General features: G+C 38.7%; 1 protein-coding gene across 1 annotated transcript in view; it reads right to left on the reverse strand.

Moving 5' to 3' along the window:
* Positions 1–981: 981 nt before the first annotated feature.
* The window catches only part of NAALAD2 (N-acetylated alpha-linked acidic dipeptidase 2), a gene marked incomplete at both ends in the record, with an annotated part of 30,492 nt that continues 12,371 nt past the window's right edge, over positions 982–19,102 (reverse strand). Inside the window, 10 exons of the mRNA XM_080613601.1 lie at positions 982–1,171; positions 2,557–2,649; positions 3,040–3,121; positions 6,266–6,530; positions 7,175–7,265; positions 8,673–8,764; positions 12,150–12,217; positions 14,847–14,910; positions 17,861–17,943; positions 18,365–18,484. Coding sequence (XP_080469727.1) covers positions 982–1,171; positions 2,557–2,649; positions 3,040–3,121; positions 6,266–6,530; positions 7,175–7,265; positions 8,673–8,764; positions 12,150–12,217; positions 14,847–14,910; positions 17,861–17,943; positions 18,365–18,484 — 1,148 coding nt within the window. The remainder of the gene's footprint in view (positions 1,172–2,556; positions 2,650–3,039; positions 3,122–6,265; positions 6,531–7,174; positions 7,266–8,672; positions 8,765–12,149; positions 12,218–14,846; positions 14,911–17,860; positions 17,944–18,364; positions 18,485–19,102) is intronic.

Genomic DNA, 19,102 nt, shown 5'->3' on the forward strand with positions numbered 1-19,102 from the left:
TTTCTCATGCATTTCAGTTTCTCTTTGAACGCAAAAGCAGCTCCTGATGTGAAACTTCCTTCAGGTCTTATTTGAAAGCAGAATAACCTCAAGCCCCTTGCCAATAGTGCCAATGCCCTCCAGCTCTCTCAACTGGAAGAAGACATCTGAATGAAAGAGATCTTCCAGGAAAATATAGGAACAAAAGCTGCCAGAATGGGTTTGGGACTAATGGAAGTGCCAAAAGGAGCTGGAAGGTCAATGTCTGGTTATCCTACAAAGTCTTTGTTTTCCAAAGGGCTAATAGAGGAGGGAGGCACACAGTGACTTTGAGAGGGATGGACACTGGCTCCCTGAGGAAATGCTGTCGGATTTCTGCATCTAAGCTGCTGTTTTCTATCATCATCAAGAATGGCTGGTACTGCTTTTGTGGGAAAAGAAAGCAAACCAGTGAAATGAGCGTTCACCAGCCGTGCAGAATAGATGCTGAAATACAGAGATGCCTTTGGTGTCCTGTGTTACAAAAGTAATTACCCCAACAAGAAAAATGCAGGTGCAGAGCAGTGTTGTATTTTTTCTCTTGATATAGAATCACAGAATTCTATATGTGTGCTGTTGATCACTGCTACAGGCAAGATTTACAGGCAGCTTGGCAAATAATGGGGTTTCTAATTGTACATCTAAACTAAAGGGTCCTCAAAATTGGCAGATCCTTCAGAAAACTCTAATTGGGAACTAATTCTTCCTTCTCCCTACCCCCAAATTTGCCTCCATCTAGGACTGTTCTTAAAGCAAGAGCATTGCCAGTGTCAGAGAAGCAGAATCTTCTAACTCAGGAGTTCTTTGATATGCAAAGCTCCTGCTCACCCCACCAGTACACTCACACATTCCAAAGGTTGGGAACTCCAGTACAGCAGGCAGTCAGGAGAGACTGGGCCACTGCAGCAGCCTCAATAAGCTGCACTTGTGACTTGGCTGTTTGAGCTTATCGAAGCCATCATCCTACGCTACTTCTTTCAGTGTCCCTGCTGCTGCCTGCACAGTGAAGGCTGCAATGGAAATCTGCCTCTTAACTTCTTCCCAGGCTTCACGCTGATCCGCTTTGCTTTCAATATCAAACAGGGCATCATAGATCCCTGGGAAGGACTCTCCAGCATACTTGTTGTGGCTGCTTGGAGCAAAGATGACATGCCTGAGGGATGGAAAGAGGAAAACAGCTATATTAAATAATTAAAGTAATCATTAATGGTGTATGTTCATTGTAGGGAACTGTTGTATGCTACATAAAGCAGCTATGAACCTCGTGAAAATGAGAACTTACCAAATACACAGGACATCTAGCTGTGTATAAAAGGACAGGTGGAAGCAGCAGATCTGGGAAAGGAATGTAAAAAGAGGGAGAAAAAATCTACTGGAGAATTCTTGAGAAAAGCATGAATTCTTCAGGGGAGAAGTGATTGTATTGGGGCAGAACGGAGCAAAAGAATCAATTTCATTTGTTGGCGGGATTTTTTCCTTAAATAACCAATAGTTGTTGATCTGCTTTTAAATTGATTTTGTTCATATGAAGTATCAAAGCACATCTGTAGCGTGTGAGAGGCTTCCCAAATCAAAATAAACACTAAAATAACATTAATAAATGCAAGTAAGTAAAAAACAAGTTAAAAAATCCCAACAGCTCCAAGTGATACCTAAACCCAACAAGAAGAACTGTGGGAAACAACCATTTCATTCTTCCAGAAGTGTGAATGACAGTTTATCCTAGGAGGATGGAAGAGTGATTCTCAAATTCTATCTGCCTGAGGGACTTCTGGCTTGGTGTGAAAGCCATCAATCCGTGACTTAGATATATCCAGTCATTAGTAAATGGGGATGCTGAGAGTAAAGTGAGGCAGTCACACACTTGACACTGGCAGTTAGCTTGTTGTCAAGTGTTATTAATAAATGCACTCTAAAATGTATTGTGGTGCACTAAATACTGTCTTTCTCTGGGCCCATGTGCTTGTAGAGAGAAAACTTCAAGGATAACTAAGAATTATTTAAGCTAATAGGTGTATCTACAGAAGCAGCCAAAGCTGGGACAGCTGGGACTCTACAGCACAGCTCATGGGACTTTATCTATCCTGTGTTCAAAGGTCTCTCTCCAAACCCTCTCTTCTGGACTTCTCCTGATCTTCATTACACATCTGTTCTCATCCTCGTCTCCCTTTTACACCACCCTCTTTTCAGTACAGTTGATTCTCCCCTCAGTCCTTACTTAGTACAGCTTTGAAGGAGCAAGTGGTAACAGAAGTAGTGCTACACACCTGCAAGGAAAAGTCACAGAGTATGATGGCAAATAAAAACATAGTGCCAGACCCAAGGAGAGGAATTAGGCACCACAAGACTGGTGCAGCCAAGGAGTTCTCCTCAGGGGTTATAAACAAAGTCTGATATCCACTGGATATTACCTTAAACAATCTGTTGAGCTGTATTCCTATATGAAGCCTACATGAAGAGCAGTTCAGCTGAGTCAGTGTGAGGTTCACCTTCAAAAACAGTGCTTTGGGCAGCTGGCCAAGAAACCTCATTCCTCACCTGTAAAACTTCCTTCCTGGTAATCCAAGAGGATCAATGAAAGCTCTTTCTATAAACATCAGCTGATCGTTCATGATTCGCACTGTGACTGGACTGCGGGAAATGGAGACAGAGATTTCACACAGCGAGGAAATGTGACTTCCTTCTCACTGAACATAAGGTGAAAAGTCCAACTTTCACCTTTCAGTGCTACCCGCCTTTCCATGTACTGCAATCATTTTCATGACAAGGTGATGCTAGTAATAAGCTCTACAGCTGATACTATTCATCACAGCAAGCAGAATTCATCTTAGCACATACTGCCTTTCTTGAAGTTGAAGAGCTCCATTTTACACTAATCAGAGAGACTCCTTGTATAGTTATTGGAAAGAAAGACCTGCCACCCTGGGTACCTAAGGCAGATATCTCTATACTGAAATATTCATATATGAAACATTTTATATATTTATATTTTATATATAAAACTTTTTTTTTCAAACTTACTCTTTCTTGTCAACTTGTTCAAGTCTCCTGTGAAATTCAGCAGCAGCCTTTGAGAAGTTCACCACAGCAGAAAAAAGAGGATCTAGAAAAGGAAGAACTTTGTGAACAACTTCAGAGTATCTACTGAGCCCAATACACCTTTAGGCTACCCAGTGGGAGAAAAAATACATTGGTTTTGCTGATACAATTGCATTAATTTTGTTTCCTTTCCATCATTCATTCGTTTCACTAGTGGAGACTTTAAAGAGCTGCACTACTTGCAGTAATAGACTAAGACCCTGTGCGACAAGGCCAACAATACAGAAGAATGCTTGATAAAGCTTTCAAAAGTACACATCTTCCCTCTGCCTGGCAAGGAGACAATGGGCTGGCATTGCAAATGGAGAACTCTGCAGTTTCCTTTTTAACAAAGGGATACACTGCAGTGTTCAGGTATAAATAGCCTGACTTACATCAAAAATATCATTTCTTCTAGCAGGCTGGGGAAGAATGGCAGGATTTCCCTCTTGGAACGTTATGTCCTATTCATATCATAACAGAAGAGTGTGATATGGATATTGAATAGTATTGAGTGAAGTGTAAAAGACACAACTCATGGAACGCAGTGATAGACAGGGTAGATTAAAGTAGCCAAGGCCCATGATTGCTCCATGCGGGCACTAGAGTTACAGCACCAGAGGTATCTCTGCCATGATTCCCCATGGCCAACCCACAGTGCTGCTGCTCAGACCCCAGGATTTTGCCTGTTATGCCTGGCTATGTTCAGGTAAGTCAGTGCTTTTTCCAGCTGTGCTCCTGGCAGTACATCCAAGCCATGTGGAATAACTTCACCAAAGAAGGAGCAGGCCTTTCTTTTAATGACAAAAACAGCTGTGAAAGGGTCTGTTTGATACAAACCTGGCAAACCTATCAATTTATATAACTAATTTTTGTAGAATAAGTAATAAGGTGAGTATTATGAGGACAACTTCTGGCCTTACCAAAAATCAACTCAATTACAAAGAAGCGGGGTTTACGACTTGTACCTTTTGCCCACAAGTTTCAGTATCCTCTCTTTGATTATACTGGAATATGGGGCATAAGATTAGGTCATCTCCTAAATCCAGACCGCTGTTGACAAGTCTGGCCCTTTAATGTTTATAAATTTATCACACTATTTTAGTGTGACAGGCCTTCTGTAGCCAGATTTATCACACTATTTGGTGTGATAGGCTTTCTGTTCCCAGGACTCCTCTTGAAAGCTGTTCTGTGGTCTCATTTGCTCTTCTATTTCTAGGAAACCTATTTATTCATTACCAGCCTACACTTGTTTGTTCTTGTATTAACATTTTTGTTTAGTTTACACAATTACAGGCACAGTTTTTATGTATGCATGCGAGCTCTTTATGGACGGCAGTATAGACAGACATATGTCACCTTGTGAGGGTGAGAATTTACACTTGCCCACAGCCAAGGCAATAGTTTCCAGTGTGCCGGAGGACAGAGTTCTACCCTGCTGACATCATGGCTATATCATGGCAATAGATTATATTTCAGAAGCAGTAGGAGGGGATTTAAGAGTCAAAAAAGAAAGATCATCTGAAAACATGTAAGAGAATTTGTGCTCATGATCACTAGCTAGTGTTGTCAGTGTTGGGTATGTTAGAAAATATGCGATAGCATATGACTGCAAGTGCATATTTCATGAAAAGAAGGTTTCCAACCTTCATTTTTGCAAAGGAACAGCTGAAATGGGAATCCAAAAGCAAACAGAACCTTAATCTATTATTATGAAGAGCAATTATGTGATTTATTCAGGCTTAATTAACAATATTCTGACATTCAGTGTTGTCACAAGGCAACTATGAAACTGCTGAGTTAAATTAGTTTCCATTTACACAGTATTGCGAAAACTGCCAATGTATTTGTATGTACCCTGGTGTGATTGATAGAATAAGCAAGAATTATAAATTATAGTTTTATTCAAGAGATAATTTAAAACTGATGAGGCATTAGAGAAAATACTGAAAATAATGAAAAGATTGAAAAACATGACTTGCAAAAAACCTGGTCAAAATGACACAAGTATAAAGTTATTAAGGAGAAGTTTCAGTGATTGAAAAGAAGATTGCTTCTGGAATCTAGGAACAAATATTGTGTTGGTCAGAAGGTAGTTTGAGCAACTTCTTATCTGAACTGAGAAAGAAACTCAATGAAAATAAGTGATTTAACAAAAATTCTGGTAGATGTCCTACTGCTGCAAAAATTAATTCCAATTTTGATATTTCCTTACAAGATGTGCTGCAGTAAATACAAGAACGTATTGAAATAAATCTCTGTTATGCGATGTCTCAGAGCAGATGATCCATTGCACTTCTTCTGTCTCAAGTGGCCTTCATACAAAAACGGGTGTCTTTTCAAATTAGTCAAGAATTTTTCCCCTAAGCCATTATATGAAGTTTGAAATGTAATTATTAATTTTTCCCAAATGAGGATCCAAGATGAGTTAATGTTTCACACAACCCCAAAGAAGTTCTACATCTCTCAAAGGCACTTTGTATCTCTAAACCATGGGTCCATTGGATAGCGAGTCAGTTGGGACCGCCTGAAAAATCCTCCTTGATACAGAAGCACAAAATGTGAATGGGGTAAGAAGAGAAAGAGGGAGATGAAGAAGATGGTGGTGGAGGCTATCCTAGCCTGGGACACAGAGCATTGTGCTGCTTCAGACCTGGTTTATAGGCAATGTGCTCAAGTGCTCAGCAAATGGAGATATTTCTGTAGAAGAGTTAGAGAAGTGGTTTTGTGGCCTAAAAGTGATAGCCAGCCACTGAGACAGATGGAAAGCAAGTTTCCCATGGTCAGATGGAGTCTTTGGCTGAGGAGGAATGGGAACCTGTTTCTCTGAAGTTCCAGGCAGTTGCCATAAACCTTTGTCTTCTTGAGCAAGAAAGTGAGAAGCAGGCTGATGTATCTTTGTTCTGCATTTGAAATCTATGATTTCTCATGAGCACTGTCATAATGGCCATAATTAATAACATAAAAATTGTTATGAACCTCTCATCTAGACAATAATGTGTTAAACCCATGTTTTATTTAGGAAAAAAAGAAAAAAGAGGCTCTTTAATATGATGGCAGGATTAAAACAGGAAAATAAAGTATTCAGTTTCACAGCTATGAGATATAACGTGTCCCTACATGATTTTAATTAATGCGCTTAACAAATAGGTTTATGGCTATTACTCACCAAATGATACTTTGTAAACTTTCAGCTGTTCTTCATGTTTCTTGGCCAATTTATAAATTCTATTGCTATATTCTTTTAAGGCTTCTCCATAATCTGTGCAGTCAAATGGAATAACCTGAGAATCTGCCAGTGCATAAACCAGTTTGCCTCGTAGCTGGGCAATTGTCAGGTGTTTCTTGAAGGTGGGGTCATAAAACTTTTCCACTAACTCGAAGGTCTCGTACACTGTGTGATAAACAGGGTAATTGCTGAATTTGTCTGCTTTCTGAAAAAGAGCAAGCAAATTTGTCAGTGCCCTGTATTCTAACTGCAGTTAAGGGACGTATTGATCACTTAACTATGATGTTTTGCACAGATTCCAAATGAAAAAAAGCTATTTGCTATGAAACACAATTTGTTATCCTTCCATTTTGGTGCACTCATTTTAAGAAACTAAATCAACACGAAGCCATGGACTGTCACACAAGGTGAAGAGAGCAGGCTACTTTCTCCCTATCTACACAGACCTGCCTTCAGTTTCATTGTGCAGAGACTGCTTTCAGTAAAAGTGAGAACAGTTTTGGATAGCAGAAGTCCTCCATCATGGCCCTTTTTTATCTTGTGTAGTTATTTCTGAACACAATCCAGGCATATTTGTATATTAAGGGCCCTACTAATAGTATGGTGAAAATAAATATACATTTCCCCTCAGATTGTATAAATACCTTTCTGTGACCTTGACAGCCTATAGAATATACATGTCACTGTAACATGTTTTGATCTCCAAACATTTAGGTTTCTTGCTAAATTAAGAAACAAAACTGATATACAAACCAAAGATTCTTCGAAGCTTTTGTATTAATCATGAACAAACGCTTTTAAAAGATGACTGCTCAGCACTACAAACTTCAAGCAATCTGGAAGACTTACCCTGTTCTTGGTATAACGAACTCTGCCTGATGCAATTCCCAGTCGCTGAAAGTAAGCTTCGAAATCACTGCCTGATCCCAGTTTGTTTATTCTACATATAGAAAAGACAACATCTTATTGAGAGCATTTCCTGTTTGCTATGGTAGTAATTTATGCAAAATGCAGATTTTTTTGACAGAAATTGAGGTCAGTTCTTCTGGAGGGTGCATTAGGGACACTCGTAAGATCAGAGACTAGATGAGTGGCACGCTTAATGACTCTACCTGATTTTATTCCGCCGCACTAATTCAGTATCCAATATTGCTAGGAAGATCTTTTAAAGGTAGCAATCTTCATTATGACATTGACCACACTTAAAAAAACCCATACGCATTATGCACAAGAGGCATAAAATTGTATCAGACATGTTTCTGCAATCTTAAAACATCAATCATCTATTTCCAAACTAATATGAATTGGGCAGCAATCTATGTAAAGGCAGATGTGTTTATATACTTAGCATATTCTACAGTAGAGTCAAAGCCTGAGAAGTCATTTCCACTGCAGACAATTAGCATTTCTTATTTACAAGTAGATATTGCCATCTGCTGGGTAAGGGTGGCAAGACAGGGGGAAAGAAAGACAGATGTGATATTCTAAGTATTTTCAAATAATTATTTAAGTTTTGTATTAAGCTTTAGGTTTGGATGTCTGGCCTGGTGAGTAATCGGTGTTTCTCAGCTAAAAGAGAAACAAGTTTCTTCTATTCCAGCTGGAATTCTTCAGTCAGTATAAATTTCTGGAAGGAGCTATCTGTATCAACTGAGAAAGATCAGATCTGGTAGGTAGCTTTATCAAAAGGAAGAAACCTCAGTGAGTCTAATGAATCTAGGAACTCAACAGGGTCTGAAGGGTAGGGTAATACATGCAGAACATATTGGTCAAATCGCACAACGGGGTAGTTCTGTTTGCCTTCCATGAGTAATGACACATTGTGAATAAGATTTGGCCCTGAGTCACAGGCTCAGAGTGGTTTGGAGTTTTAATACGTTCAAATATAAAGTTTTAATATCCTCAGATAAAGATTTATAATGTGTTACATTTATCTTGTATAAACAAAGAACAAGTAATTACCACTCTAGGCAGTTTCTTTCAACTGAGCATTTGCTTATCGTAGCAATTTTGATATTATTTCACCTAATAGTGTGACTAAACTGTATTTTGAATTCTCTCTTCACCCTGCTCTTTTTTGATTGCTTTGCAAATTGCTGTTCTGCTAATAAAAAGCCTTTAAAAAGAGTGAGGTTTTATTTTACAGCAAGCATAGATATTACTTTCATTTAAAAAAAGTCATAAAATTTGATTTGATTTTACTTTAAAAGATATTGCTAGAAAGTCACCTTGTGCTAAAAGGTTTTGTACTGCTGTCATCAATAGCATATCTTGAAAAATTCTGGCAAGTAGCCGTGCTATGGTATGATGAAAATACTGGGAAAGACAAGAAAGATGAACAACTTACCTGGGATAGCTATTATTCTCATTTGCAGGATCTTTCTCAAGCCAACTCTCATAAAGAGACTTATTTTCGTAACCCTCATCGGGGCTTAAAATCTGGAGAGGAAAATACAATCTCATTGGAAGTACCTCTAACTCAACTCATTATTAAAGGAGACCTTTACATTGCTGCATGAAGGGAAGTACACATACACTACTTACATTTATTACATACATTTGGGGATCCCAACCATGAAAAGCATCTCACATAGTGGGCTTCATGAATGAAACTCAGTCCTATGCAAAAGCCTCATGCAAAGCACATCATAGACCATTTTGGTCCCGTTTGTGCTGCTTCCAAGAATTAAGAAGGACTTGTGAGGTGCACAGGACCTCTCATTATTCCTACGGAAGGAATATGGATATGCAAACCAGGATATGCAACCAGGATATGCAAAGACTTAATGAACTGAGGCTTTGATACGTGTATATCTAGCTTCCCAATGTCATTCAAAATCAAATGCACTGCAGTTGAAATAGCAAAACTAAGAATATAATCACACTGCTTTAGTCCTTCTAGCCCTTAGAGAAACTGGGGGCTTTTTTCAGATTAGTAGAAAAGACCAAAGGTACAGACTGTAGTCCTTGGTTATCTTTGTAAGAGGCTACTTAAATGCAAGTGAAGAGGTGGGGGGGGGAAAGGAGAAAGAAAATGAAGCAGAACCCTCCTTAAAACAGAACTCCCCTCGTCTAGCTTTAGTTTCATTCCTCTTTTCCTAATCCTATTCACTGGAATTTTTAGGGACCTGGAGAATAAAGATGTTTAAACCCTTAAATGAATTTTATTCTGTGATGCTAGAAGCAGGGTGCCAAGCAAAAGATGTGTCACATTTCTCCAGGGTCTATCAGTCATTTGTATATATGCTTCTATGCCAATAAAAATGATGTCCTGGCGATAAGTGGTCCTTCAGCAAATACCCTTTGGTATCCCTGACTTCTGTCCAAGAATCCATCAGAACATCTTTTTCCTTAGAAAAATTCCAATGATCTCTATGAATGATCTTACAGGAAAACTCAAAAGAGGGTAAAAGTTCCAGAGCAAGGTTCACAGCCTGTGATTTATGGATCACTGGAGGTCCCTGGTGGCACATCAACACTGGTTAATGAAAGATAACTCAGAAATGAAAACTACAGTGTTGAATCACTGTGAAGATTTGTCTGTGTACATAAAATGAGAACAGCAGAGAATCAGAATGCTATAGCAGGATCCCACTCTGTGGAATAATAGAAAAGAAGTTGTGGATTTTGTCTATAACAAACTGACAAGACTAAGATGGCTTTAAGAAATGGTCACTGACAGCTCACTGCCATAAAATAATCCTCTTTATAAATGCAGCTATGAATATGGATGAATATAATGTACTTCTGGGAGCTTTTCAGCAGGGAGACAGCAGGGAATTATGGAATAGCTGTCAGGTTTTCTATTGTTTATATTATGCTTTTACTGTTAAAAGCTTAAATAACACTGAATAGGAAAAGTTTCCAAAAAGCCACTCTCAAGTACTTCGGATGGTACTTTAATGGAGGTTTTCTACTTGAACCCAGCAATAGTTAAATAGCTTCCTGAGGTGCTATTTTTAGCCCAGAGCACTTTTTCACTTTGTTTGTCTTTTACACAAAAACATATCCATGGGTAATTAGCTTGCTGCAGACAAAAAGTTAATTATTATATCCAGGGCTCTACACCACTGGGGACATGGAAGTGTTTATAGATGAAACAGAACACCCTTCAGTGTGCCAAGTGTCACAGCTAATGTCTGAAGAAGCACAGCTTCTTCCCACGCAGGGAAGAAAGAGTAAAATAGAGTCAATAAGGAAAAAAATGTAGGAAAGAAAAGAAAAACATGGGAACAGCATAGATAAAATTCCCTAGATTCAAACCATGGCATTTCCAGTGTTAAAAAAAAGTGCAATGTATTGGAATATAACTCAGGATCAATGCTTCTATTGGGATGGGAGACTAATAGCTGGAGTCATCCTACCAAGTGCCACTACAGTGCATACTTCTATGTGGGACCAAGTCACCTGGGCTCCCTTAATATCAGGGGAAAATAGTTTGAGAGTTCTATGTGTTCATCAGGGACTGTAGTGATAGGACAAGGGGTAACGGGTTCAAACTTAAACAGGGGAAGTTTAGATTGGATATAAGGAAGAAATTCTTTACTGTGAGGGTGGTGAGGCACTGGAATGGGTTGCCCAAGGAAGTTGTGAATGCTCCATCCCTGGCAGATTGGACAGAGCCTTGGGTGACATGGTTTAGTGGGAGGTGTCCCTGCCCCTGGCAGGGGGGTTGGAACTAGATAATCTTACGGTCCTTTCCAACCCTAAATATTCTATGATTCTATGTACAAGAGTAGAGAACCACATTTGGTCAAATAAATCTCATCCTAATGATATTTATTTCTATGACTCCCTTTAAGTCAGACAGAGATGTCTTCTGTTAATCGAGATGATTCCAGATCTGAGGATCGTGACAGAGGCTCATGCTAGGTGCTTAATCTGGTTAACTCCTCCCATGGCCAATGAAGAGTCATGCTTTAAAGTATCACAATCTTTCAGCCTCATGATAATTCATGATAATCCAGAGAGGTGAAAGCAAAGGAGACATGATCAGACCGCTTGAAATCATGCAAAACCGTACATCTGGCCTGTTGCAAACCCCACTCAGTCCCTCAGTATTTATCACAGGGTTTCAGGGGCTCAGTAAGATATGAAGAAGTCTCAGGGGGAACACACAAGATGAAAAATCATAGCTAGCCACTGTGAAAATGAATAGAGGCTCTTTGGCACATGAAAGGGAAATTTAAAATGTAATTTATTTCCTTGAATCATAGATTCATAGAATAGTTAGGGTTGGAAAGGACCTTAAGATCATCCAGTTCCAACCCCCCTGCCATGGGCAGGGACACCCCACACTAAACCATGCCACCCAAGGCCTCATCCAACCTGGCCTTGAACACCACCAGGGATGGAGCATTCACAACCTCCCTGGGCAACCCATTCCAGTGCCTCACCACCCTCTCAGTAAAGAATTTCTTCCTTAGATCCAATCTAAACTTCCCCTGTTTAAGTTTGAACCCGTTACCCCTTGTCCTGTCACTACAGTCCCTGATGAACAGTCCATCCCCAATGCTTATCACTTTAGAAAAGTGATCTTGCTTTCTATTATGCTGTTTTCATTATTATTATTTTTACCGTATACCGCAAACAATATTCCACTGAAGTCAGTGACACATTTCGACCTTTCTAATGCTGAGGAACTGTGAGCCTGGACTGTGCACCACTGATGAGGGATGTTTTGCCATAGATTTCGGTGGGATCAAGATTCTTCCAGCACAGCAATAAGATAAATACAATATTATTTAATAATCCAATTTTATCCAATAAACTTCCACTTTACATTCTTAGAAAGTCACAAATACTAGACATACTGATTCTGTACCTCTTTTGTCAGATTATACACCAGTTTGTAGAGAAGAGGGGTGCAGTCAACTCTTAGTGTGTAGTTACCTGAAAATGAAACAAAGATGTGAAAATTTGCCTTCATATACCAGAGGCATTATCTTCTTAACGAATTAAACTTCGCAATCCCTTCTTAGACAAACTTCTTCACTCCAAAGCAAGAATTTAGATTTTTGCCTCAGAATATATACAGAAAGAGGCTATATGGTCATATTGTATAAGCTACTGCTACTCCACAACAATGATGCACTGGTTACGGTACACACACAGTAATGAAACTAATCATTTCCATAGTTGTAAATTATGCCTAACTATCCCTCATTAGCTACAAGCCCTTGTCACTCACACGCTCCCTGAAGCCTGTGTTAAACAGAAGGCAATGGTAACTTTCTGTAGGATGTTTAAAATAAACTCAGTGCATTCAGGAGCTGTGCATGAGGAAGGCGTATTCCCTGCAAGATGTTTTAAGAAGTCTTTCAATGCAGCTGCTTCTTCTTTTACCCTAAAGAGTATTCACTCAATGTTTTTGTAGCCTGTATCTGAAAGACGGGTTGTCTTTTGAGTAAGGGACTTGCAAGACATTTGGCATTTTATATTTCATAACTCAGTCTCACCCAAACAGGAGGCAGCAAAGATGAAGAGTAATGTTTTCACCTACCGTCTACTAAACCTCCTCTTTTACCACCATGATGTGGCTGCTACGCTTTACACCCATGAGGTTTCCACACTGCCTGCAGGCTATGTTGAACTACATAAGTATCTCACATGGAAGCTGTCAGTTACAGCAACAAGAGCCCCATCAAAAGAAACTGTGGCCACTTTTGAGGCAGGCAGGAGTGTAAAGCATCTCATCTGCGTACTACAGCCACCAGATAGCAGTTAGGCAAACACCTCTGCCCTCAAATACAGACATTAAAGAGAAGGAGAGGGATGAGAGAGCTGGGACATAATAAAAAATAAGCTCTCAGATGACATAGTTAGGTTATTGATACAGTTTAGACATTTGGGTCATCCTCTGCACAGTGTGTACTCACAAAAGGACTACACTGACAATTACAGAAAACCCCATTATGATGGAAAAAATACTAGATAATGATGTTTCCAAGGAGAGTCTATATTTGAGGACTGGAAATTAGAGTCACAAAGATGCTCAAAAGTATGACGCAGTATTCTGTTTTTCATTGCTAAAAGACAGTTAATAATTTGTTGTTCAAAACATGGCATATAAAGTGCTGTGGAGAATGTATGATGATAAACAAAACAATCAGAGAGTACATGGATGCTATGGCTCTATGGAGGATTTTAATGCCTAATCAGGTGAAAGATGTGCAAGATACTTAAAACAGTACACCGAGTATGGTCTTCTTGTCCTTATTACATATTTCTTTTCCAGTGGTTTTACTTTCACATTTTCTTTAATGCATAAAGCAAGAGACATGTTTGAATAATCAAGATTTAGAAGAAAATTGTTAAGACAGCAGCATGCTGGCTGCAAACCAACTAAAATATATGTGTTGCAATCTATGCAGAGAATATGAAGCAGTGTAAAGCTATTATTTCATTCGTGAGATCTTCTAGGCGTGAAATTCTGCTCTACTTTTTACACAGCATGTAGGCTGCATAATTGAAGGAACTGCTTTTACCCTCCCTATATCTCAGTTCCAACTGAGAAACTGGGTTTGGCTTTTCTTTCTTTCCAATCCTTTTGTGACAGACAAAATGTTCAGCTGACAAGAATAAAAAGAGTTGTTAAATATGCCTGTTGATACCCATTTCAGTCACACACAGTAAGCCCAAACCAGTTGGGTTTAACATGGGAAGGGCAACGCCCTAAATAACTGAGGTTATGATGCAGGACTTCTTCACAGGACTCTACTATTATTTCAGCACGGATAACAGTAAATGAAGTCCTGCTGTAATAAAGCTCAATATAATGTAAGAAGGATTTTGTGATTTGGGTCATAGTTTTGGGCCCGAAATTCAAAGTCCAGTTTCTAAGCAGTGTTCCTGTATGACAGATTCATCTCATAATATGAAGATCATAGTAAATTGGATGATGGTGGATCAGATTTTTTTGTGAAACACTCTTCAACACTTATTTTTCTGTAAGAGTGCTGCCATAATACATATGTAACTCCCTTCATGTTCTCCCTGCTCATAACAATGAACAAAGGTGATCACAGTGGCCGAAAGCACCAAAATGGGTCCCACTGCCACAAAATGTAACCCTAAGGACTCAAAACAATTTGTCCTAAAATCGTAATAAAGTATTGTCCCAAATATAATTCCACAGGGAAAGATGCTGGAACTGCAAGCAGAACAAGGAGCAGTCTGCCATATATTAAAACTGTAATTGTAAATTAAAGCTAATGCAGTTAAGAGAGAATTTAGCATTCAGACTGCTCAGTTCATTAGAATAGAATACTAAACTCCTCCAGAGGAAACATTTTGGACTCCAGACATGAGGTGCAGCTCATGGATGATGCTATTTGAAAAAGCAAGCAACATGAGAATTCAAATTATTCCCTTTCTCCACTTAACTCTGGATTTGCTGCACTTATTCTGAACATTACATTATCTGTCATATTTGACAGCTCTGGGTGCAATAAATAATACACAGCAAACTATTAACATTGGCATTTGTGAAGTGAAGTGAGTTTAAAAATAAAAGACCCACCTTCTATAGAAGAATCCGAGTTGATGTAAGCAACTGCCCGTTCTTGGAGGACTCTGGCATTTTCCTGGGGTTGTAAAAGAGTAATTATTACTTGCACTAGTGACATTCAGTCAAGAGTGTGTTAAGCACGCTAGGTTTTACAGCATTACCTTTAAGAGCCCCATCAGGATAAGTAGCACTATGTACCTTACTAGTTATATTAACATTTGAGGATGGGTCCGTGATCTGGGCATATGAAATCCATTCCTGCTTAGTTTTCTGTGGAAAACACCCACAAAATGTAGGATGCACATCACACAGGAGCAAGATGGAACAGGAAAACTACTGAACAGAATTGTAACAGGGTAAACTAAGGTTATGCATGTGTTTTATCTCTGCATTGCTTTTTTGAACACGTAATGTACGACCATGAGGTCAGCCAGAATTCCTCCATGCTTTTAATCCATAATTACTCATGTGAGCACCCAGCAGTGAACTCAGTTTTAACATTGATAAACCAAGTGTTGCTGTCATTTCTATACCCTTCCATTTCAAAAAGGGATAAGTCAAGGCACTGACATTTCCTATTAAAGAGAATTTGACTGATTTGAGTCAACCAAGCATTGCTTTCATGCTAAATATATGCACACACTTGTTGAATTTTTTTGCAAACTGGTAATTATGTTGGAAATTGATAGTCTAATCAGTAAGTGGTATTTTACTAAGTCTTGTCTTTGTGATGGATATTCTAATTAGGTTAGTAATTGTTATTTGATTCATTCAATTCATAACCCAACTAATCATTTGTAAGTCATGTGAACTAAAAATTGAAATGGTAATTGATAACTTCCAGGTGAAATTAATATATTTAAAACAAATAGTAGAGGAGATTCTGTGAAAAGATTTTGAAGGGAGGGAGCAGGCCTGTATGTGCATACATAAAGCCTTGCAAATGTGCAAAAGCTTATTTGCAACATAAAGGAATGCCTTCATGGAGACTGCCTATGTAACAAAAGGATGTTGCCACAATTGTGGAGTCTTTTTTTACACAGAAGATGGTGAATATCATGAGTTAATTTTCCTCAAGATTTACTGGCAGCTTTACAGGAAAACATGAGTGTAAACCATGAGGAATGTCTCTAGAGAAACTGAATCGAATCTAGGTGTAAAACAGAAGGAAGATAAAGCAATAAAACAATAATATAAAACCATTGAGGTTCAAATATGATTCGTGGTTATGGCTTTATAATCTAGTACAGCTGCTATTTCATGAAATAATGAATGATAGATTACTAGACATTAAATTATTTAACACAAAACTTTACAGAACAGCAGCAGCAATATGTGAACAAATCAAACATAGAAAGAATTCCTAATTTATTCATGACTTGCTCAACAAAAATTGATCTTTTAAATATCATTGTTTCACATTCCTTATAGTTAAAACAAATAGGTGTTTTTTCTTGACAGCGTCTAAATATGTGCATAGATACATAGTTAAAGAAAGCACAAATAAAGTTTTATGTACAGTATACTTTGGTTACCAGTGGAGTTCAGGTGGGACGAAACTTTCATGTCAACTCTTTAAAATCTCTCAGTAGATGACTTTAAAGATAATTGAGATTGTGCTTATCTTCATCTTTAGATTGGATCTAAGGAAGAAATTCTTTACTGAGAGGGTGGTGAGGCACTGGAATGGGTTGCCCAGGGAAGTTGTGAATGCTCCATCCTTGGCGGTGTTCAAGGCCAGGTTGGATGAGGCCTTGGGTGGCATGGTTTAGTGTGAGGTGTCCCTGCCTTGGCAGTGGGGTTGGAACTAGGTGATCTTAAGGTCCTTTCCAACCCTAACTGTTCTATGATTCTATTCTATGATTCTATGATTCTATCTAACATCCCATAAACCACCAGTAAGGTGCAGAGAGTCTATTGCAGCTGGAAGCTGAGTAATGTAGAGAGAAAATTAGTGCAAATCCAAAGCAATAGAAATCTCAGTTTTGTTTACAGAAGAATGATGGAATCCCTTTGGTGTTTGGAAGCATATTTCTGGTTTTGCTCCCCCCTCTGACACCTGCAATTTTGCCATGTAATTTTCTGCCTTACTGGAAGGCACGACAATAAACTAAAGCAAAAAGATACAAATACTTTATTTGATAGATTTCGAAATCTCTATCCACTTACCTAAATGTAGCCATGTAAATAAAATTCTAACAGAAGATCAAGACGATACATTTCTGCTAAACCAGCCAGTACTACTACATAGTTCAGCAGAAATGTGTTTCATCAGACAGTTTTCTGCCTGCTGCATTTCTAATTTGGATTTTACAGACAAAGCAGTGAAAACACTTATAAGACCTATATTTCTTACTTGGGCTGAACAAATCCACTTACAGGGTTAAAAACTGAAGATGCCCAACAGGAAAAGGAAGAGAAAAACATTCAGAACCTTACTTCTGAATTTCCCAACACCCTTCTATCAGGCAGGAATATAGTTAGGGATCTCACTACAGGATTAATCTATTGTCCTTCCCCTGACACTCTATGACACTGGAAGTTTCACAGGAATACGGAACTATTCACTCATAGATTACCCACCGTTTCATTTGCCTGGGAGGATTAATTTCCACATAATGGTCTTGGTATGCTGGTGGATCACAGGTACATGGACCTTAGTTTATAGAAACTAAGCTATTTCTCAAATAGAAAGTTAGAAAGTAAATCAATTTAGGTTATATAAAATGTTACTGTTCTGTTAAATAAACAGCTAGATTTCCACACAGGGACCACTGAAGGATGTTAGCTTGGAATCAAAGTAGATTTTTAAACCTTAGAAGAGTTAGTGCACTTATGTTGTAAGACATTAAGTGGGTAATTTGTATAAATACATGAGGGCCTCACGGCCCCTGAAGGAGTCTGTTGTGCTCCAAATCTACTGTGAAGCTATTGATTGCAGTCTAGGAATAGATGCCACTGGGCATTGCAGCTGCCTGCAACAGACCTTTAAGTTTTACTTCTTCACACCATTTTTATTCATTTACCTCAGCCCATTCTGTGGATCCCAATAATCCAAATTCTTCTGCATCCCAGCTTGCAAAAATAATGGTTCGCTTAGGTCGCCAGCCTGCAATGACATAATTAAACATGAAAGTTCAATTTGAAGTTAAAAAGTCTACTGAAAAATCACCACAGGTAGTTGAAATCACTCTACAAAATAGCACTTAATGATATAGCAAAAATCCTCTCTGAACTCCTTAGAGGAGCATATTATTGCAGAGGCATTTCTTCTTAATGCAGTATTTTCTTTCCACACAACTAAGAGTGTATTATCATACCAATGAGAGACATGAGGGAATAAATTCAGCCAATTAAGATGCAAGGCTGCATATGCACCTCTTCAATTAATTTGCATCTTTCATAATGAGAAATACAACTTTCTGTGGAGGTGAAAAGCTAAATCAACACAACTGCTGATGGGAACATTCAACACAGTTCCTCAAAGCTGCTGGTTTCCGTATCCATCATTTTAAGTCATTTTAAGTTACCTTCCATCTTCATTTTACCAAAGCTCCGTACAATCTCTTGCAGAACAGCTGCACCCGTAGTTGGATCAATACCACCAAATACCCAAGCGTCTCTATGACCTCCTAAAATAATATATCTGTCTGGAAACAAACACACAATATCAATCCTGTTTAGCCTAGAGAAGAGAAGATTGAGGGGGGATCACATTAATGCACATAAATATCTCAAAGGTGGGTGCCAGGAGAATGATGCCAGACTCTTTTCAGTGGTGCACAGCAACAGGACAAGAAGCAATGGCCATAAACTAAAACATAACAAGTTTCACCTCAACATGAGGAAGAACTTCTTTATGCTGAGGTTGGCAGAGCACTGGAACAGGCTGCCCAGGAGGGTTGTGGATTCTCCCACTCTGGACACATTCCAAACCCGTCTAGACACATTGGTGTGTAACATGCTCATAGTGGGCTTGCCTTGGCAGGGGTGTTGGACTAGATGATGTTCAGAGGTCCCTTCCAACCCTAATGATTCCGCAATTCTGTGATCCTTCACTATAAATGCATTTAGGTTACCTCTATTTTCTTTAATTGCATCCCTACTTGTCAAACAAAATAAGAAAGCTGGTGCCAGTGCTACAAATTTATTTTTAAGGTAATCTGCATACATTCACTTATTCTACTGAAGTATAGAAATGAAAACAAGAAATACTTTATACATACGCTTCCACTTAAAAGTCTTTAATGTATATAAACTACTACTAG

The sequence above is a fragment of the Psittacula echo genome (genome assembly GCF_963264785.1).
Source record: "Psittacula echo genome assembly, chromosome: 3".
Taxonomy (NCBI): Eukaryota; Metazoa; Chordata; class Aves; order Psittaciformes; family Psittacidae; genus Psittacula; species Psittacula echo.